The 16,661-nt window shown below is 49.1% G+C and overlaps 1 protein-coding gene across 4 annotated transcripts; it reads left to right on the forward strand.

Moving 5' to 3' along the window:
- The first annotated feature begins 45 nt into the window (after positions 1–45).
- On the forward strand, positions 46–16,591 carry LOC104553437 (cullin-associated NEDD8-dissociated protein 1). 4 transcript variants are annotated; one of them, XM_062008159.1, is made up of 15 exons: positions 46–197; positions 2,524–2,667; positions 5,007–5,161; positions 5,960–6,083; positions 6,698–6,954; positions 7,515–7,620; positions 8,269–8,411; positions 9,601–9,893; positions 10,852–10,993; positions 11,350–12,843; positions 13,208–13,303; positions 13,912–14,081; positions 14,194–14,358; positions 15,017–15,124; positions 15,317–16,591. In XM_062008159.1, the coding sequence occupies exons 1-15, from the start codon at positions 130–132 to the stop codon at positions 15,542–15,544; spliced, it is 3,693 nt and encodes a 1,230-aa protein (XP_061864143.1). In that variant the 5' UTR covers positions 46–129; the 3' UTR covers positions 15,545–16,591. The 4 variants fall into 4 exon arrangements, 3 of the variants coding, with proteins under 3 accessions (XP_061864143.1, XP_061864146.1, XP_061864145.1); XM_062008161.1 differs by lacking the exon at positions 46–197 and adding an exon at positions 3,325–3,391 and having other exon boundaries at positions 2,555–2,667; XM_062008162.1 differs by lacking the exons at positions 15,017–15,124; positions 15,317–16,591 and having other exon boundaries at positions 14,198–14,339.
- Positions 16,592–16,661: the final 70 nt, after the last annotated feature.

Here is a 16,661-nt window from a genome sequence, read left to right on the forward strand (position 1 = left end):
GCGGGGAGGGCTCGGGGCGGGGCGCTGCGGGGCGGGCGGCAGGGGTCGCGCTCAGCCCCGGCCGCGGCTCGCGGGGCAGCTCTGAGGGGAGCGGGCGGCGGCGCGACCCCGACCCCTGCGGCCGCCGCCATGGCCAGCGTCTCGTACCACATCTCCAGCCTGCTGGAGAAGATGACCTCCACGGACAAGGACTTCAGGTGCGGGCCCGCCCTCCCGGCGCGGCACGGGCCTTGCGGGCAGCGGCCACCCGGGGCGGCACCGCGGGGCCTTGGGAAGGGGTCCCCTCCCGCTGGGGTGTCCCTTTGTACGAGGGGTGGGGAGGTGTGCGTGTGTCACTTTGCGCTTGCGGGGTCCCCTCCTACCCAGGGGATCGCTTCGCAGTGTTAAGAGCAGGCACGGTGCCCCCGGCCCCAGCTGCAGGTGTGCAGGATGTTTCTGTATCAGAGACATTAGTCCGGTTTCTCTACACTAAGTAAAGCCATCTGCGTTCTTCTGGCCGAGGAGAGATGTAGAGAAACCAGCGACGTCTGGCTGCCTTGCCGAGTTTGGAAATGAACATGAACGCCTTGAGAGATAGACTTTAAAGTCTGAAGTGTTTTGTAAATGAAGAACATTGTAGAAAAAAAAAAAAAAAGCGGAAATACTCTGTTTTTCCAATAGGAAGTTAGATGGCCATGGCACGAGAAGGGCTGAGAGGACGCTAGCCTGAGCAGCTGGGTGTCACCTGTCCCAGGTGCTGGATGCTGCAGATACTGGCGGTGCTCAGCTTGCAAGGGGAAAACATTCTTTCCTAACAGGACTAAAGTTCTTATATTCTCTTTATGTCACCAGAAAAAAAAATGATATATTTTTATGGCTGAGGCTGCTGGCTTGATAGTTAAGGCATTCTGTAAAGAAGTACTAAAATAACAGATATGAATGATTTCACCCATGAGCATGTTGTGTTCTCAGGATCAGCCTGGAAGGTCACATTTGTGCCAGACCATGTTGAGGTCTTTTAGAAGAGAGAGGTTAGTAATATCATAGAAGTAGGTTGATTTTTTTGCAGAGGCTGCTGATGTTTTTCTGATGTGCTTTTTAAAGAGGTCAGTGATGAAGTAGCTGCACAAATAGTTTGCTCAAAGAATTTACAGTTAATGATCCAAACAAGATGTGCTCAAGACAGGGCATGTGTCATATTATAGAGATATTCCAGGGCTATTTACTCACAGCACACGGTCAAACATGAGCCCATTGCCTGTCTTCAGTTCCACGGCCTGTTAAAGACCAGGTCTCGTGTGCTTCTCTCTCAGAAACGGATCCATGTGCCAGTGTCTGAGGTCCTGCGGGCAGGACAGCAGCAGTTAGTGAGTTGAAAGCTGGATGTGTTGCTGTGAGGGCTCTGCTCAGCCCATGGCCATAATTGGTCATGCTTGTTCTGTGCAGACGCTGAGCTGCAAGTGCAGCTTCATAGCTCCTGCAGCATCAAAACCTGGGTGCATACTGTTAATGTCATAGGTCAGAATCCCTCTGTTTCTCTCATTTTGGATTTCAGGCTACCACCACAGCAGTCCCTTGTTCCAGGTGCACCTAACTGCTGCTCAAGAGGGACTTGCAGATCAAAGGCACACATGTTCCCCTGGTTCATGAGGGCTGCTACATGCTGAATGAATTATGTCAGAGCCTAATTTAAAATTGAGGTGTCATTTGGTAAAAGAGAGGGAAGGGCTTCTCTGGGGTTTCGTTTAGACACGTGCCCCTGTGCTGAGGCTAACATTAGAAAGCAGCTAATGAACGATAGCCACACTTAGATTTCTCAGAACCTCAGACTCCTACCACCTTTTACATCTCCTGCTCCCAGGAAAAGAGATACTTGCCAGAACTTCTCAATATCCATTTTGGCATTGTCCCTCTTAGAAAATGATATTGACTAACAGTCAGCTGGGAGTTTGTTTTTCCTTCTAAGCTGGAATAATAAATACTTGTTTGGTTTTGCTCATAGCAGTCTAAATATAGCCTAGAGAACTTCTAAGCTATCATTTACATGGAGTCCTGACTTTATTTGTCATTTTTCAGCTTGTTAGGCCTTCTCCATGTGTGGGATCATAATATCTGTGCTAAATAAGCCAGAGAGAACATAGCCAGGTGGTTTTGCTGGGCTGGTTGAAATGATGAAGAAAAACCCACCATGATTTTTTGTAGCATGGTTAACCATCTCTGAGAAAAAATACACAAGCTGCTTTCCAGTTTTAGAACTTCAGTTTACCCCATCCCTGATGTGTATTTTAGGGAGAGAACATACGTTTCTCATTTTCACCAATGCCTTAGCTAAAGCCTTTTCATCAGCTGCCTCCGAGCTTTCCCCTGGTATTATAGTAATAATTCCTTGTACCTTATTTTTCAGAAGAGCATAAAGGGTTGCAGGTTACTCTTTGAAAGTGTGTTTTCATACAAGTGCTAGTTGTTGAGTTTTGTTGTCCAGAGTCATACAAAGCAAATGTGTTTGTGTACCAGCCAATACACTTCTGCTCTGTGCTCTTTCAGGTTTATGGCCACCAACGACCTGATGATGGAGCTGCAGAAAGACTCGATAAAACTTGATGAGGACAGTGAGAAAAAAGTTGTGAAAATGCTTTTGAAATTGCTGGAGGACAAAAATGGAGAAGTACAGAACCTCGCTGTCAAGTGGTAAGGGCCTGCACAGTAACTGCTGTGTTCCTGGGCAGTCATAAAGCTGTCACGGGCAGCAGAGAGGGCATTAGAGTGGAGCCTGGCCCTGCAGCCTTGGCACCTGCTGTGACCCTCCCTTGGCAGGGGCTTTCCTGCTCATACTGGGCAAAGCAGTCTCTTTCTCTGCTGATACTCAGAGTGGGTGAGCGTACAGATACCTCTGTGGAAGCAGTGGGTGATCTTGGAAGTAGTTCAGTGTTTAGATCATGATCCATTTCATGTTAAAAGTAGCGTGCCTAAGATCTTATTTCTTCAGAGAGAAGCTCAGTTTAAAACTTGGGTCATCAAATTCCTCTCCTTTCTCATACTTGGAAATCCAGCAATGAATTTCCCAGTGGTGCTTGTCTTTGATAGAGATGGTACTAAAGGCATGGAGCCCTGCAAAAGTGCCATTTGAATTTCAGGTTCAAATCCTGCTCTTCAAGGTCATTTTCATTAATGTTGATAACGCACTTGGGCTCTTTCCCTGCCTTGCCTCCACGTGTAGTCTGTGCTGTTGTTTCACCTTTGGATTCTTTTAAATCCAAATAAAAAGGCAGAAGGTTCCTGTACTACTGAATCACCTGATGAAGTGATCCTACTGCTGACATGTTCTTTCCTGTCTCTTTCCCCCAGCATGTCTAAGTGGGAGTGTTCATTCTAGAAAAGAAATGGGTCGGTTCACGCTCAGGGCTCCAGAAAGGTGGGACACTTACAGACCACTTTGAGTTCCTCTGTTTTTCCCTACTGTGGATCTTATTCATATTCCCTTCCTTTTATCCACATGCCACTTCTATCCCTGTACTCTACCTTTGGCCCTTTCTTTTGATTCCCACTTTCCTGACTTTTTCTGGCCCCATTCCCGTCTCTGCCTACTTTGGCTTCTTTTTTTCTGGTTTGTCAAGCAAAACGGTTGGGCACTGAACAGAGTACAGATTTCCCTGTCTGTTTATCTGTGGCTGCATTAGCAGTAAGTCCACATTCATTGCAACCTCTGTTTCATCCAGAATGTCATAATGAGAGGCCTCGAAATGGAACCAATAATACTTCCTTTTTATACTATAAGAGCAGTTAGTGGCCAGTCAGTTTTTCCCAGCCCAGTGAAAGCCCAGCACAGGTCTCCTAAGAAAGAAAAATGTGGTGCTTTGAAGGACACTGGCAGTTGGATAAAGCCCAAGTGTGGGTCTGTGCAGCCCAGGTTAGGATTCAGGAGTGAGTGAGGAAACTACTGAGAGATCTTGCAGTTGGAGACCACTGCCCGTGCATAGGTGTTCCTTACAGCTTGCATTACTGGAGCTATGCCAAAAGGAAGAGAGAAAAAGAAGGCAGAAAATGCATGCTAGCACCACGTCTTCTCATACAAGCTCTTTAGAAACCATAGATCTTCAAGGCTAGTGTTTTGACAGTCCTGTTCAGCTCTCACTGAAGTCAGGGACTTATCACTGTTAGAAACAGAACCTCTCGTGTGTGTACACTTCAGTCAGTGAAAGAAGGGAATGGTGAAAGCCCTGCACATGTGTCTGTCTCTTTGTACTCTACAGGCAACTAGTAGCCTCTCCTTTGGAGCTATATGGTCATGGAGCACTGATGACAGTCCCCAGGGATCTGTGGCTGTGCCCTAGTGTCATGGAGCATTCAGAGCCAAAATCTCTAGTTTCTCTTTTCTCTGTAATATGTAAAAAAAATTGTTGCAAACAAATGCTGACAGATTCTCTATGTACAGTTTTGAATACAAATTTACCAGCAGGAAACACGGGTTTTCAACAGCTTTGCTAATCATGATTTTTTAGAAGTGCAGGGAAAAGGGAACAGTCTTCCCTCTGTGGGAAGCCTTGGCTCCAGTAGAGGTTTTCATGCCCGAGGCAGTGGGCAATAGCTAGCTAATTGCTTGTGAAAATCCATTTGGCATTTCCTCCTGAAAGTCAGTTTTTGATGGTTGAGTTGATTTTGCTGTTTTCCAAAACTTGCCTGTAGATTTTACCATTACTCCATGTAACGTGGTTGCTTTGCTTCGAATTCTCATAGTTTAGGGGCTGCTCCTTCCAGTAAGATCTTAACTGACCTCTTGTTTGCAGTAGCTGATACAAAGTGTCCTGCAGATCTGATCTAAAATCCACTGAGTTAACTGAGGCAACAATGCAGGGTATGTAAGCTGGGGCCACGAGGTGTGCTGTGGGATGGCAGTACTCCATACTGGCGGTTGGTAATACTGGCCCTGGGGCTGAGCTGCCTGTAAGGAGGAGTGAGCCCGAGCATCCCTTTTGACGGTGGACAGTATCCCTCTTCCTCTTCATTCTGAGTGGCTTCTCCTCCCGCAGCCTGGGCCCGCTGGTTGGCAAGGTGAAGGAGTACCAGGTGGAAACCATTGTGGATACGCTGTGTACAAATATGTTATCAGACAAGGAGCAGCTGCGGGATATCTCCAGCATTGGACTGAAAACAGTCATCTCCGAGCTGCCACCGGCTGCTACAGGTAAAGGGTCTGTTCCTGTTTGTCAGACAACAGGGAATCACAGCCTTTGGGAACAGAGGAACACGTGCAGTTAAGGGCCTAAAAGTTACAGATGCTTTCTTCACCTGCTAGAGGAAAGCTGATGAAATCGGGAGGAGAGACAGTAGAAGCTGAGACACCAGTGTGGTTAAAGATAGGGAAAACTGAAAACTTGAGCTGGTCACCTTGAGGATACTTAAGTCTGAAACTGCATCAGAGTTCATGGAGACATCCATTGCTGTTCCATTACTGTTTATGGTAACCCTAAAGCAGTCAGTATGTGTCAAGGTAGTGCTGTTCAGGCAGTCTGGCAGGACCCTTGATCTCCCTGTCAGCAATGCCACTGCCCTCTGCCACGTCAGCAGTGACAGCACTGCACCACCTCCTGTCAGTTTCTGTCAGGACTGCTCTTCCCATTGAGAAAACCTGGGTTTGTTGAAACAGAACACTTTCAACTTTAAAGTGTGGAAAAACATGCAAGAAACTTCCCAACCACATTGTGCGGGCCTGGGAGCTGCCTGAGACACAGCCAGGGCATTTTGGGGTAAAAGACACTCCGAGAAGCTTCTTCCAAGCAGCGAGTGCATCATACTGCAGGGACTCATACCTTGTTGTTTACTTTGTGTGTACCCACCATCTCAAACAAAAGCTCGTTGACTGCTGTTCCGGTTCTGTCTCCCAGTGGCAATTTCTTTATTTATTGTAGGAGTGATTAAATCATTCTTAGCAGTAAAAAGAGTTCTCTCTGACTGGCAAGGAGGGGAAATCTTTCTCTTGCAGGCTCCAGCATGACAGCAAATGTGTGCAAAAAGATCACAGCCCAGCTGACAGGAGCCATTGGCAAGCAGGAGGATGTATCTGTGCAGCTGGAGGCTCTTGACATCCTGTCAGATATGCTGAGCAGGTACCAAAGGACTTCCTTCTGGCAGCAATATATTGCAGGGGCTGCATGTGTGTGTTTGCTTTTCATTTCTGTATTTCCCTGATGAGGACTTAAAAAGAAAGGATTTGGGTTGGCTGCTATGGGGGAGTATCTCAGCAAAGCAGATTGCCCAGCAGGGTGAGACAACGTGCTGAGCCTCGCTGTGCTCAGGGGTAGCAGTAGCACTGGTGATGGATCCCACAGAGGCTCAGCTCACACAAACGTAGGGAGGGAGAGGGCAAAGCAGGGAAGTTTATTTTAGCCCTGTGATCTGACCAGACATGCTTTTTGATTTTTTTTCCCTGGTTGTCTCTTGTTACACGAGTCAGAGTGACAGTGTCATATGGTAACTGCATGCAGGAAAGCATTAAGAAACCCTCAGGCCATCCAGGACACAGTCAAAACCAAATTCCTCCATGGTGGAGACAAATGACCTGTCCCTGTTCTTTACAGAATGCCAAGCCCACCCTTTTCCTCTCTCTCCCCAGTGTGCATGGAGCCTTCATAGCTGAAAGACTTTTACTTTTTTTTGCTTGCAAGAGGGTTTTTCTCTGAGGCTTTGACCTTGAACTTCTGATGTGTTCTGTTGATTGCAGACTAGGGGGAACACTCTACTCTTTCCATTCCTCCATCCTGAACTGCCTCCTACCCCAGCTGACCAGCCCCAGGCTGGCAGTACGTAAAAGGGCCATCATTGCCTTGGGTCATCTGGTCTTGACCTGCAGTGGAAACGTCTTCTCAGAGCTCACAGAGCACCTGCTTGTTGAGCTGAAGAGGAATGAGTCTACTTCTACTACCAGGACATACATTCAGTGTGTTGCTGGCATCAGTAGGCAAGCTGGACACCGCATAGGTAGGATCAGTAGCTTGAAATGATTCTGAGAAACATGCATGTGTTTTGGAGCAGCTCATTTTAGTGACAGAAGAAGTGGCTTGTGCTCTGTGGTCCTGACCTGGCTCTGATCTGCACTTGGAAGGAAGGAGACACCAGAGTTAACTATCTGACTGCTTTTCTCAAGGTCTTGCAGCACTTCCCTGGCCTGAATTAACACCTCTGCAAATTAGATCAGTGGAGTCACCCCATTTTAGATGAGAGGAGAAATGGAGGGCAGCATATTGTATTACTTGTTCAAAAGGTCTGCCAGAGCTGAGATTAGGGCCTAGAAGATCACTAATCCCAGCTCTTTCTAAGTCTGAAATGCCAACAGGGGGCTGAAGACAGGGAACAGGGGTCATCTGCTGAAAACCCCTGCAAGGCTGGTCTGGTGGGCTGCTGGCTCCTTGCCCATGAGGTCCAGGGGAGGAATGCTCTACCAGGCACACAAAGGCAGTGGCAGGTGGCTGAGCTCACAGCTGCTCAGATGAGTGAAGGCTGGGATGATCTTTCACTGCTGCTTACTTTGTCTTTCCCAGGAGAACATCTGGAGAAGATAATTCCCCTGGTTGTTCAGTACTGTAACGTGGAAGATGACGAGCTGAGAGAGTACTGCTTTCAGGCCTTTGAGTCTTTTGTGAGAAGGTGTGTGCCCTTGAGGAGGAGCTGTGCCCTTCCTGTGCCTCAGTGTCCTGGTGTCGGTATCTGTACGTTCAGCATCTGAGGCTGAGCACTTTCCTCCCTGCTTTCCTGTTGGGAAATGCAGTCCACAAAGGAAATCTCTTCTTTGCATGCAGAGTTGGGCTTGAGTTATGAGCTGTTATGAGAGTGTGTTTCTGCATCGCTTTGCAGGAGGATGTTTGCCCTCTCCTTGGAGGGTTCCTCAGCAAGAGGGAACTGCCTTGCTCCTGGTGTGTGGAGGGAGTGGGAGGCAGGAGTGGGGCTCAGGCAGAAATGCTTCTGAGCTGCAGCTCTCCTGTTGTTTGGTTAAAAGTTTACTGCTTGTCTTGGAAAAGGAGCCCTGCAGAGCTGCTGAGGTTTTCTGCCATGAAGGGGGGATTCAGCCAGGTGGTGAAGGCACTTTATTTCTTGGTTTTGTCCTTCTAGAAATCATTGCACCCTCCCCAGGGGAGCGTGGTCTTGCTTTGTGCAGGAAGGAGCAGCTCTGGTTTAACTCACGTTAACAAATGTTCACAAAGCATTTTGAGATCCTTCTGAGATTAATTATATGATTTGGCTGTTTAAAATAGCTCAGTCTTTATTAACTCATAGGGTTTTTATTTGTTGTGATAGGTGCCCAAAGGAGATTGACCCTCACATCCCTAATGTGATGGGGTTGTGTTTGAAGTACATCACCTTTGATCCAAACTACAACTACGATAATGAGGAGGAGGAAGAGATGATGGAAACTGAAAATGGAGAGGATGAAGAGCAAGGTGCCTGCCTGTGAGAATGACTGTGCTGAGCAGAACACTGGTTTAATGTTTGTCTCCTTCCTGCTTTCTCACCCTGTGTGGTGTTACTTTTCAGATCTGCATGAAGACAGTAATTCTTTTCAAATGGATTGTTTTAGTCTACCCATGGCAGTAACTGTATGTGCAAAGTTGCAGCAGTAATTCTGAGTGTGTTCGTTTGGGTTTTTCTTACAAGGTCCTTGGTTCTCTGCCTGCCCTGGGGGACAGTGAAAGCACTGAAACTTGAACTCTGAACCAGCTTAGTGGAGGGCTAGATGGAAGAAACACTGTTTCTCCTGTGCCTGCTGACTGCAGGAGTTTCTTAGAGCACATACAGCTTCAGGACAATTTAACTCAGCCTACAAACAGTAGCCACACAATTACATTGTCACTCTAAGGAAGCTACTTTTTACTACTCTGTGGCAGAAGAGAGCAAAGCTAAAGTCCTGAACACTTCAAAGTGCCACCATTAAAGATGTCTTGAACCATCACTAAAAACTTCTTAATCATTACTGAAAGCAGTCTGGTGCTGTCTTCACAAAAGGCCTTGCATTTGTTTTCTGAGCAGTGTGTGATTTGAGGTGGATGTCAGGCCTTGTTCAGGTAGCAGGGGTACCTCTAACACCCGTTAGCTATAGAGTGTGTCATAATGTCTCTGTGTGGCAGCTAAGAGCAAAAGTTAGAACAAGTTCCTTGGAAGAAAGGCATTTTGTTTACTTTCATACTAAGTGGGGTGAGATCCTGAAGGGCTTCTGGGGAACATGTTAAATGTTCTGCCAGTGGCAGTAAATTGCTACTGTTTTGTGTGTTCAGAACTTGCTAAGGCAAATATTTACTTCCTTCTGGCTTTAAATCCTGGGAACCTCATTCTCCCTTCAAAAAAGAAGCCTTGATGCCTGAGCTGAAGCAGGCATTCAGGGTGGTGACTTTAAGATTTATTCTTTGGCAGTTCTAGGAACAGCAGAATCTGACACGGGGCAGTCCCAGGTCGTATTGGCTGGCGATGAGGTCTGATTGTCCAGGCTGCTCTGGACAATTACACGTTCCCAGATGTATATGAGTTACTGGCATCTGTTTGTCTGGTCAGCTGGAGGGGGAAGTTCTGAGACTCAAGTGGTCCTCTAGCTCTGGTTTTCTCACAGTGGTGCACCTTGTTTTCCCTTCTCTCCAGAGAGCGACGATGAGTACAGCGACGACGACGACATCAGCTGGAAGGTCCGCAGGTCTGCGGCCAAGTGCCTGGAGGCCCTTGTCAGCAGCAGGCACGACCTTCTTCAGGACTTCTACAAAACTCTTTCCCCGGTCTTGATAAGCAGATTCAAAGAGAGGGAGGAGAATGTCAAAGCTGACATCTTCAGCACATACATCTCCTTGCTGAAGCAAACAGTGCCGAGCCAGAGCTGGCTGCCTGCGTCAGGGGCCTCTGGCAAAGATGATGTTCCTCTGACAATGCTTCAGAGCCAGGTGCGTGAGAGAGGCTGAGGTGCTCAGGAGCCTCAGTCAATAAATTGGTCTAGAAACATACCTGAGTGAGCCAGCGGAGGCTTGGGAAGGTCTGGATCTGGTCAGCAGGCATAGCAGGGCATGCAGCTGGGTTCATGATGGGAGAACAGCTGGGGTAGTTTGCTGGGGTTATGCACACAGTCTGCACAATCATTGCTGATCAAACAAGTAATTACTGTCAGAACAATTTAGCCACACATGCTGATCAGGACTCAGCCCAGCACAGGATCCATACTCACGCTGGGCTCCACACGTACCATTTTAGAGGAAGACAAAAGAAACATGGGAAGTAACCATACTGTTATAGAGTAGCATGAGCACGAGAGCAGCTCTTTCTGGCTAACACGGCTCCTGACTGGTGAGGCCTTGAGGCAAGACAGTTACAATCCCTGCCAAGGTGTGATTACATCACTGATCAATGATCTTAGATGCATGAGAGATTTTACTAACTTGCACCTTAGCCTTACGATTCCTTTTCTCATTTCATGTAAAGAGTTTGGATTTCACTGGAAACTGTCAAGATGGCCAAATTTAAATACAGTGATGAGGCTAGACCCCAAACAGCAGACCAGGAAGGAATCATAAAACGAAGCTCCTTTAGCAGTGTGTCCTGGTCTGATCATTTTGGTGTGTTCTTTAAGCTTCCGTGTTGGAGGATAACACCAACTTCAGGAAGGGCTGCATGGAAAAGGAAAATATTGCCTCTCCCATCACATGTTGATGTATCTTTTCTTCACCTGCGCTGTCTTGTGGTCTGTCCCAAATCCATTCTCCAATGGCGAATGTTTCTTGCAGTCCCCCTTAGTTCTCTTGCTGCACTGTTCATGCCTCTGGCTCGGCTGAGCAGGCTGCTCTGGCAGCAGAGCTCTGCAAGCTGGGATGACTGACGTGTTTCTTTTGGGGATTTTCCAAACTGCAGGTCCCCAGCATCGTCAAGGCCTTGCACAAGCAGCTGAAAGAAAAGAGCATCAAATCAAGACAGGGTTGTTTCTGCCTCCTGACAGAGCTGGCCAATGTTCTTCCTGGATGCTTGGCAGATCACATCTCTTCACTTGTCCCTGGTAAACTTGTCCGCAGACTGGGGGTGAGGGAGCAAGGCTGGCTGTTGAGATCAGGCTTCCCCAGACCCATTTCGTGCCGTCTTGCAATACTTACTTGCACCTGACCATCCCCTCTCGCTTCAGCCCCGGATGAATTTTGGAAGCCAGCCATCCCGGGCTGCTGTAAACACCGGTTCTGTCCGAGTCGCCGCCTCCTGGCGAGCAGGAGAACAGCAGGAGAGCAGCTCTAGTGGCCTGTGTCGTTTGGGAGGGGAAAGAAGGAAAACTGCTTCCAGCTGTGTCCTGAAGGGAAGGGGGCTGTGATAGAAGGCATTTGATGGAATAAGAGAGCAGTCATTCTTGTCTCTTCTGCACAGGTATTGTTTTCTCCTTGGCTGATAAATCCAGCTCCTCCAACATGAGGATTGATTCACTCTCTTTTCTTCATGTTCTTCTTTGCAACCACCCACCAGAGGTATTTCATCCTCATATCAAAATCCTTTTACCTCCCATTGTGACCTGTATTGGAGACCCCTTTTATAAGATCACTTCAGAAGCTCTGCTGGTTACTCAGCAACTTGTGAAAGTCATCAGGCCTTTGGACAAATCCTGCACTTTTGATGCCAAGCCCTACTTGAAGGACCTTTTCCCTGTTACTCTGAAGCGACTGAAGGCAGCTGACATTGACCAGGAGGTGAAAGAGCGCGCTATCTCCTGCATGGCACAGATTATTTACAATCTGGGAGACCATTTAAGCAATGATCTCCAGCCAACCCTCAAGATATTTCTGGAGAGGCTCAAAAATGAAATCACCAGATTGACAACAGTCAAAGCGTTAACCTTAATTGCCAGTTCTCCCCTTAAAATAGATTTGAGGCCCCTTCTAGGGGAAGGTTTCCCCATTCTAGCTTCCTTCTTGAGAAAGAATCAACGTGCCTTGAAGCTGAGCACTCTGACTGCTCTGGATGTCCTGGTGAAGAACTACAGTGACAGCCTCAAGCCTTCCATGATAGAGTCTGTCCTAGCAGAGCTCCCTGCCCTAATTACTGAGAACGACATGCATGTTTCCCAGGTGGCTATCGTGTTCCTCACCACTTTGACTAAGGTTTATCCATCCTGCATCTCCAAGATCAGCGGTTCGGTTCTTGCAGAGATCCTTCAGCTTGTGCACTCGCCTTTGCTTCAGGGAGGGGCGCTGAACGCCATCACAGACTTCTTCCAGGCCCTGGTCCTGACGCAGACAGCGGCCGTGGGCTACTCAGAGCTGGTGCAGCAGCTGACAGCCCCCGTGTACCGCCCGGGCCCGGCCGCGGTGCACAAGCAGGCGTATTGCTCTGTCGCAAAGTGCGTGGCAGCCCTTTCCGCAGCCTGCCCGAAGGAAGCCCCTGCCACGGTGAACCAGTTCATCCAGGATGTAAAGAGCCCCAAGTCCAGCTCTGCTGTCCAAGTGCTAGCTTTGCTTTCACTGGCAGAGGTGGGGCGTGCCACGAGCCTCAGTGCTCAGCGGGAGCTCAAGGCGGTCATCCTGGAGGCGTTCACTTCCCCCAGCGAAGAGGTGAAATCCGCCGCGTCCTACGCGCTGGGCAACGTCAGCGTCGGGAACCTTGGGGAGTATCTCCCCTTCATGCTGAAGGAGATTGGAAGCCAGCCCAAGAGACAGTACCTCCTGCTGCACTCTCTGAAAGAAGTCATCAGCGCCTGCCCGGCTGACAGCCTCAGACCTTACGTGGAGGATATCTGGGCTCTGCTTTTCAAGCACTGTGAGTGCACAGAGGAAGGGACACGCAACGTGGTGGCTGAATGCCTGGGGAAGCTGACTCTGGTGAACCCTTCTGAGCTGCTGCCCCGGCTGAAAAAGCAGCTGCCATCAGGTAACAGCGGGGCAATGGTGAGTGAGGAGATGCCTTTGCTGGCGGGTCCTCTTATCAGCTGCTGGTGGGTACACCAGGCAGCAAAGCCAGGCTGCAGAGGAGAGAAGGAAACGAGGGACCTCTGCAAAGGGGCGACATCAGAGGAGCACTGGTTTGCATGGGGGAAGGAGGGTGTTAGGAACGGGGACCACACGTGGAGGTTGTGTTGGAGCAGGATTTAAACACGGAGGTTATAACAACAGATCCTTCTGTTCTCTCTTCAATGCCTGTGTAATGTTCAAAGAGCAGAGTGTGTACTACAAAGTTACAGCCATGATTCTGTCTCTTGATCTTTCACCATTTATTCTTGCCTTCCTCGCTGCAGGCTCTCCTCATGCCCGGAGCACGGTGGTAACTGCAGTCAAATTCACAATTGCAGACCAGCCTCAGCCCATTGATGCTCTCCTGAAGGGCTGCATAGGTAGGCCAGTGCAAACAGGAATGGGAGACACTAGGCATCAGCAGCAGTTCAGGGGTTTTTCACACCTCTGGGAACCTTGTCTACTCCGGTTGTTATGTTTTTCTCTGCTTTTGGGATTAAAGAGCAGCACTGTCACCTGTGTCCCTGTTACATGCTCTGATGTCTTGCTTTTGGGCATGTTCCATTGGTGACAGTTTTTTGGGAACATAAGTTCCTTCTGCATTTAAACTTTGATTCAGTCATCTCACCGTAAAGATCTTGGAAAATATACCCTACAGTAAAAGGTCTTGTGTCTAGGGAGCTTGCATCTCAGCTCTGTTGTATAAAACTGGGCCCTTCTGTCTCAGAGATGTCTCAGCAGATGGGATCTGAGCAAGAAAAAAACCAAAACCCCATGTCCTTGACTACCAAAGCTTCTGACTCGACTTTAGGATGACATAGCTAGAATCATGCCATTTGTTTTTATGCCCAAATGCAGGAGGGAAAGCACCTCGAACATCTCTGTTAGGCTGTGCCCTTGGGGTTACTTTACCGTAGGTGCTTTCGTAACCTCGGAATACACTGTCATATGGCGCAGCAGGACTGACTCCAGTGTTCTTATCCCACAGGTGACTTCTTAAAAACTCTCCAGGATCCAGACCTCAATGTTCGACGTGTGGCTTTAGCCATGTTCAATTCTGCTGCTCACAACAAACCGTCTTTAATCCGGGAGCTCCTGAAGGCAGTTCTGCCCAGCCTGTACAGCGAGACCAAGGTCCGGAGGGAGCTCATCCGGGAGGTACGGCGCGGGCCGGCTGTGGGCAGCGTGGCAGCTGCGTGCCGGGGAGCCCCAGGGGAGGCTGACGCCGTCTCTGCTCTTGGGTGACAGCTGCATTTCTTTATTGCTTAAGGTAGAAATGGGGCCATTCAAGCACACAGTGGATGATGGCCTTGATGTGAGGAAAGCTGCTTTTGAATGCATGTATACCCTGCTGGAGAGCTGCCTTGACCAACTGGATATCTATGAGTACCTGAACCACGTGGAGGATGGGCTGAAGGATCACTACGACATCCGGGTACATGCCATGCCTTAACTGCTGGAGGGTGCTGGCCTCACCTCATGGATGTGACGTGTTCTCTGGGGGGCTGGAGTGTCACTGCAGCACAGAGTGCCCTATCTTCCATTCTCCACAGGGAGAGACGTTGCATCTGACACTGCTGAGCTCCAGTTCGACCATGGTCACCTGGAAAACCCAACTGGGGTGTACCTGGTTTTACAGGAAATGTACCAAAGTCTAAAATAAGTTCCTTCTGCCTTTAAACCTGTGACTGTCACTGACAAGTGTCATTGGCCAGTGACACTATATTAAAAAACTCCTTAGCATTGTTGCTGCTGGCCTCTGCTGGCTACTGTGGGAAGTGCTACATCCTTTTCATGCTGTGACTCCACTGAGACACGACTGCTGCCCAGAGCAGTCCCTGTGCAGCCACTGCCGTGTGTCTCAAGGGCTGTTGGCCCTTCACAGCCCTTGGGCAGCCCCTGGGTGCCTGCTGCATGTCTGATGCTACCAAAGCTCCTACTGAAACCTGGGGGACATGGGCAAAGAGATCCACTGCCGTGGAGACCCACAGCCTGGGGAATGTGGCCACATGGGCAACTAGGGGATCCAGCTGTGAGCAGGGGGCAGGAGGCTGCAGTGAAATAACGCCTGTGTGATCTTTCCTCCTCTCCAGATGCTGACGTTCATAATGCTGGCTCGGCTGTGCACACTGTGTCCCAACGCCGTGCTGCAGCGGCTCGAGCGCCTGATTGAACCACTCCGGGCAACCTGTTCCACAAAGGTAAGATCACACAGACGGTGCAACCTGCTGGGGTGGGTTCTGCCACAAAGCACCTCTGCTGCTAGCTGTCACTGTGTCCAAGGAGCCAGCTCCCAACTCCTCCAGCCAACAAATCATCTGCTTGTCTCTGTTCTTTGTGACTCTGCTGTCTTTTCTAAATGCCAACTAAAAAATGCTGCTTTGAATTTGTAGGTGAAAGCTGGTTCTGTCAAACAGGAGTTTGAGAAGCAGGATGAACTGAAGCGATCTGCCATGAGAGCCGTAGCTGCTCTCCTGACCATCCCTGAAGTAGAGAAGAGCCCAGTGATGGCCGAGTTTTCATCTCAGATCAGAGCCAATCCCGAAATGGCATCACTTTTTGAGAGCATTCAGAAGGACTCGGCTTCCCTGCCCACCTCAGAGTCAATGGACATGAGCTAAGTGAGACCCGCCTGCTCACTCCAACACCTTCCTGCCCTTGGGATGCAGTAACCAAGCAGAGACCCCGCAGCGAGCTGAAGGGCAGCCCCTGGAGCTGGTCTCCACCGCAGCACCCCCGGGAGCACAGGCAGGTTCCAGCTGCACCAGGCGCCTCACAGAGCTGTAATGGGCCATCAGGGAACCACATCCCTTGGTCAGGGAGGGGTTGGAAGATGAGTGTTCCCACTTTCCAGCAGGACTGTAAGAGGCACACAAAGCCATCCAAACTGAGCATGGCTCCATGGAAAAGGGACTTCCTGAAATATTTCCTTACAACAGTACGCAGTTAAACATTGTTTCTGTAACCACTGCACGTGCACTTTCTACCCCGATTGCCTGAAGAATTTATTTCAATTGTTTTGCTAAACAACACGGCTGAAGACTAGAGGTCACATCTTTAGTGAGTGATGAGCATCGTCCCCACAGGCTCCCTGTGCACGAGCCAAGCTGCAGGCTCTGCACGAGGGCACTGACAGCTTCCCATTGATGACACTTTTGGGAGACATGCAGGCATCCTGCTTGATTTCTGATTTTAGTTTTGACTGCAAAATACCTCAACCAGTCTTTAAAGAGAGGAAGGCTCAGCTGGCTGCATTAGTGACAAACCTCACACCATGCTTTTCTTTGCATTTAATGCTAGTTTCTCTTTCCCCTTCAAGCAGCTCAGGGTTTGACCTACAGCAAGCTCTGCTCACGAAGCAGGGGCAGGACAGCTGGGGCTCAGTTGCTTATCACCCAAACGAGAGGTCAAAGTCAGGAGCTGGAGGTGGTCACACACACAGCCCCTTGCACTACAGCAGCAGCCATGCACCAACCCCACCTTGCACAGGGGAAAAAAGCCTTCAGAGACAGAGAGGGTGTAACAGACGAGAATAGCCCTGTGACACATCTTGTAGCCACGGAGCCACACTAAGCTTTCACTTCTTTCCTGACGGAGTGCTTGATGTGAAAAGTATTTACAGTTCCGTGTGAAAGAGTGGTGTAAGAAATAAAAACACACCAATGAAACCACCTGTGCTGCTGAACTCATGAGCGATCACCCTGACCCTGCACACCCAGCAGTGTCACCCTGACTCTG

Source organism: Colius striatus, chromosome 15 (assembly GCF_028858725.1).
Source record: "Colius striatus isolate bColStr4 chromosome 15, bColStr4.1.hap1, whole genome shotgun sequence".
NCBI classification, from domain to species: Eukaryota; Metazoa; Chordata; class Aves; order Coliiformes; family Coliidae; genus Colius; species Colius striatus.

Coding starts and splice junctions, on each gene's coding strand:
- LOC104553437 (XM_062008159.1), top strand. CDS start 130: ATGGCCAGCGTCTCGTACCACATCTCCAGCCTGCTGGAGAAGATGACC. Junction 2,668..5,006: donor CAGAACCTCGCTGTCAAGTG/GTAAGGGCCTGC, acceptor CTCCTCCCGCAG/CCTGGGCCCGCTGGTTGGCA. Junction 8,412..9,600: donor TGGAGAGGATGAAGAGCAAG/GTGCCTGCCTGT, acceptor CCTTCTCTCCAG/AGAGCGACGATGAGTACAGC.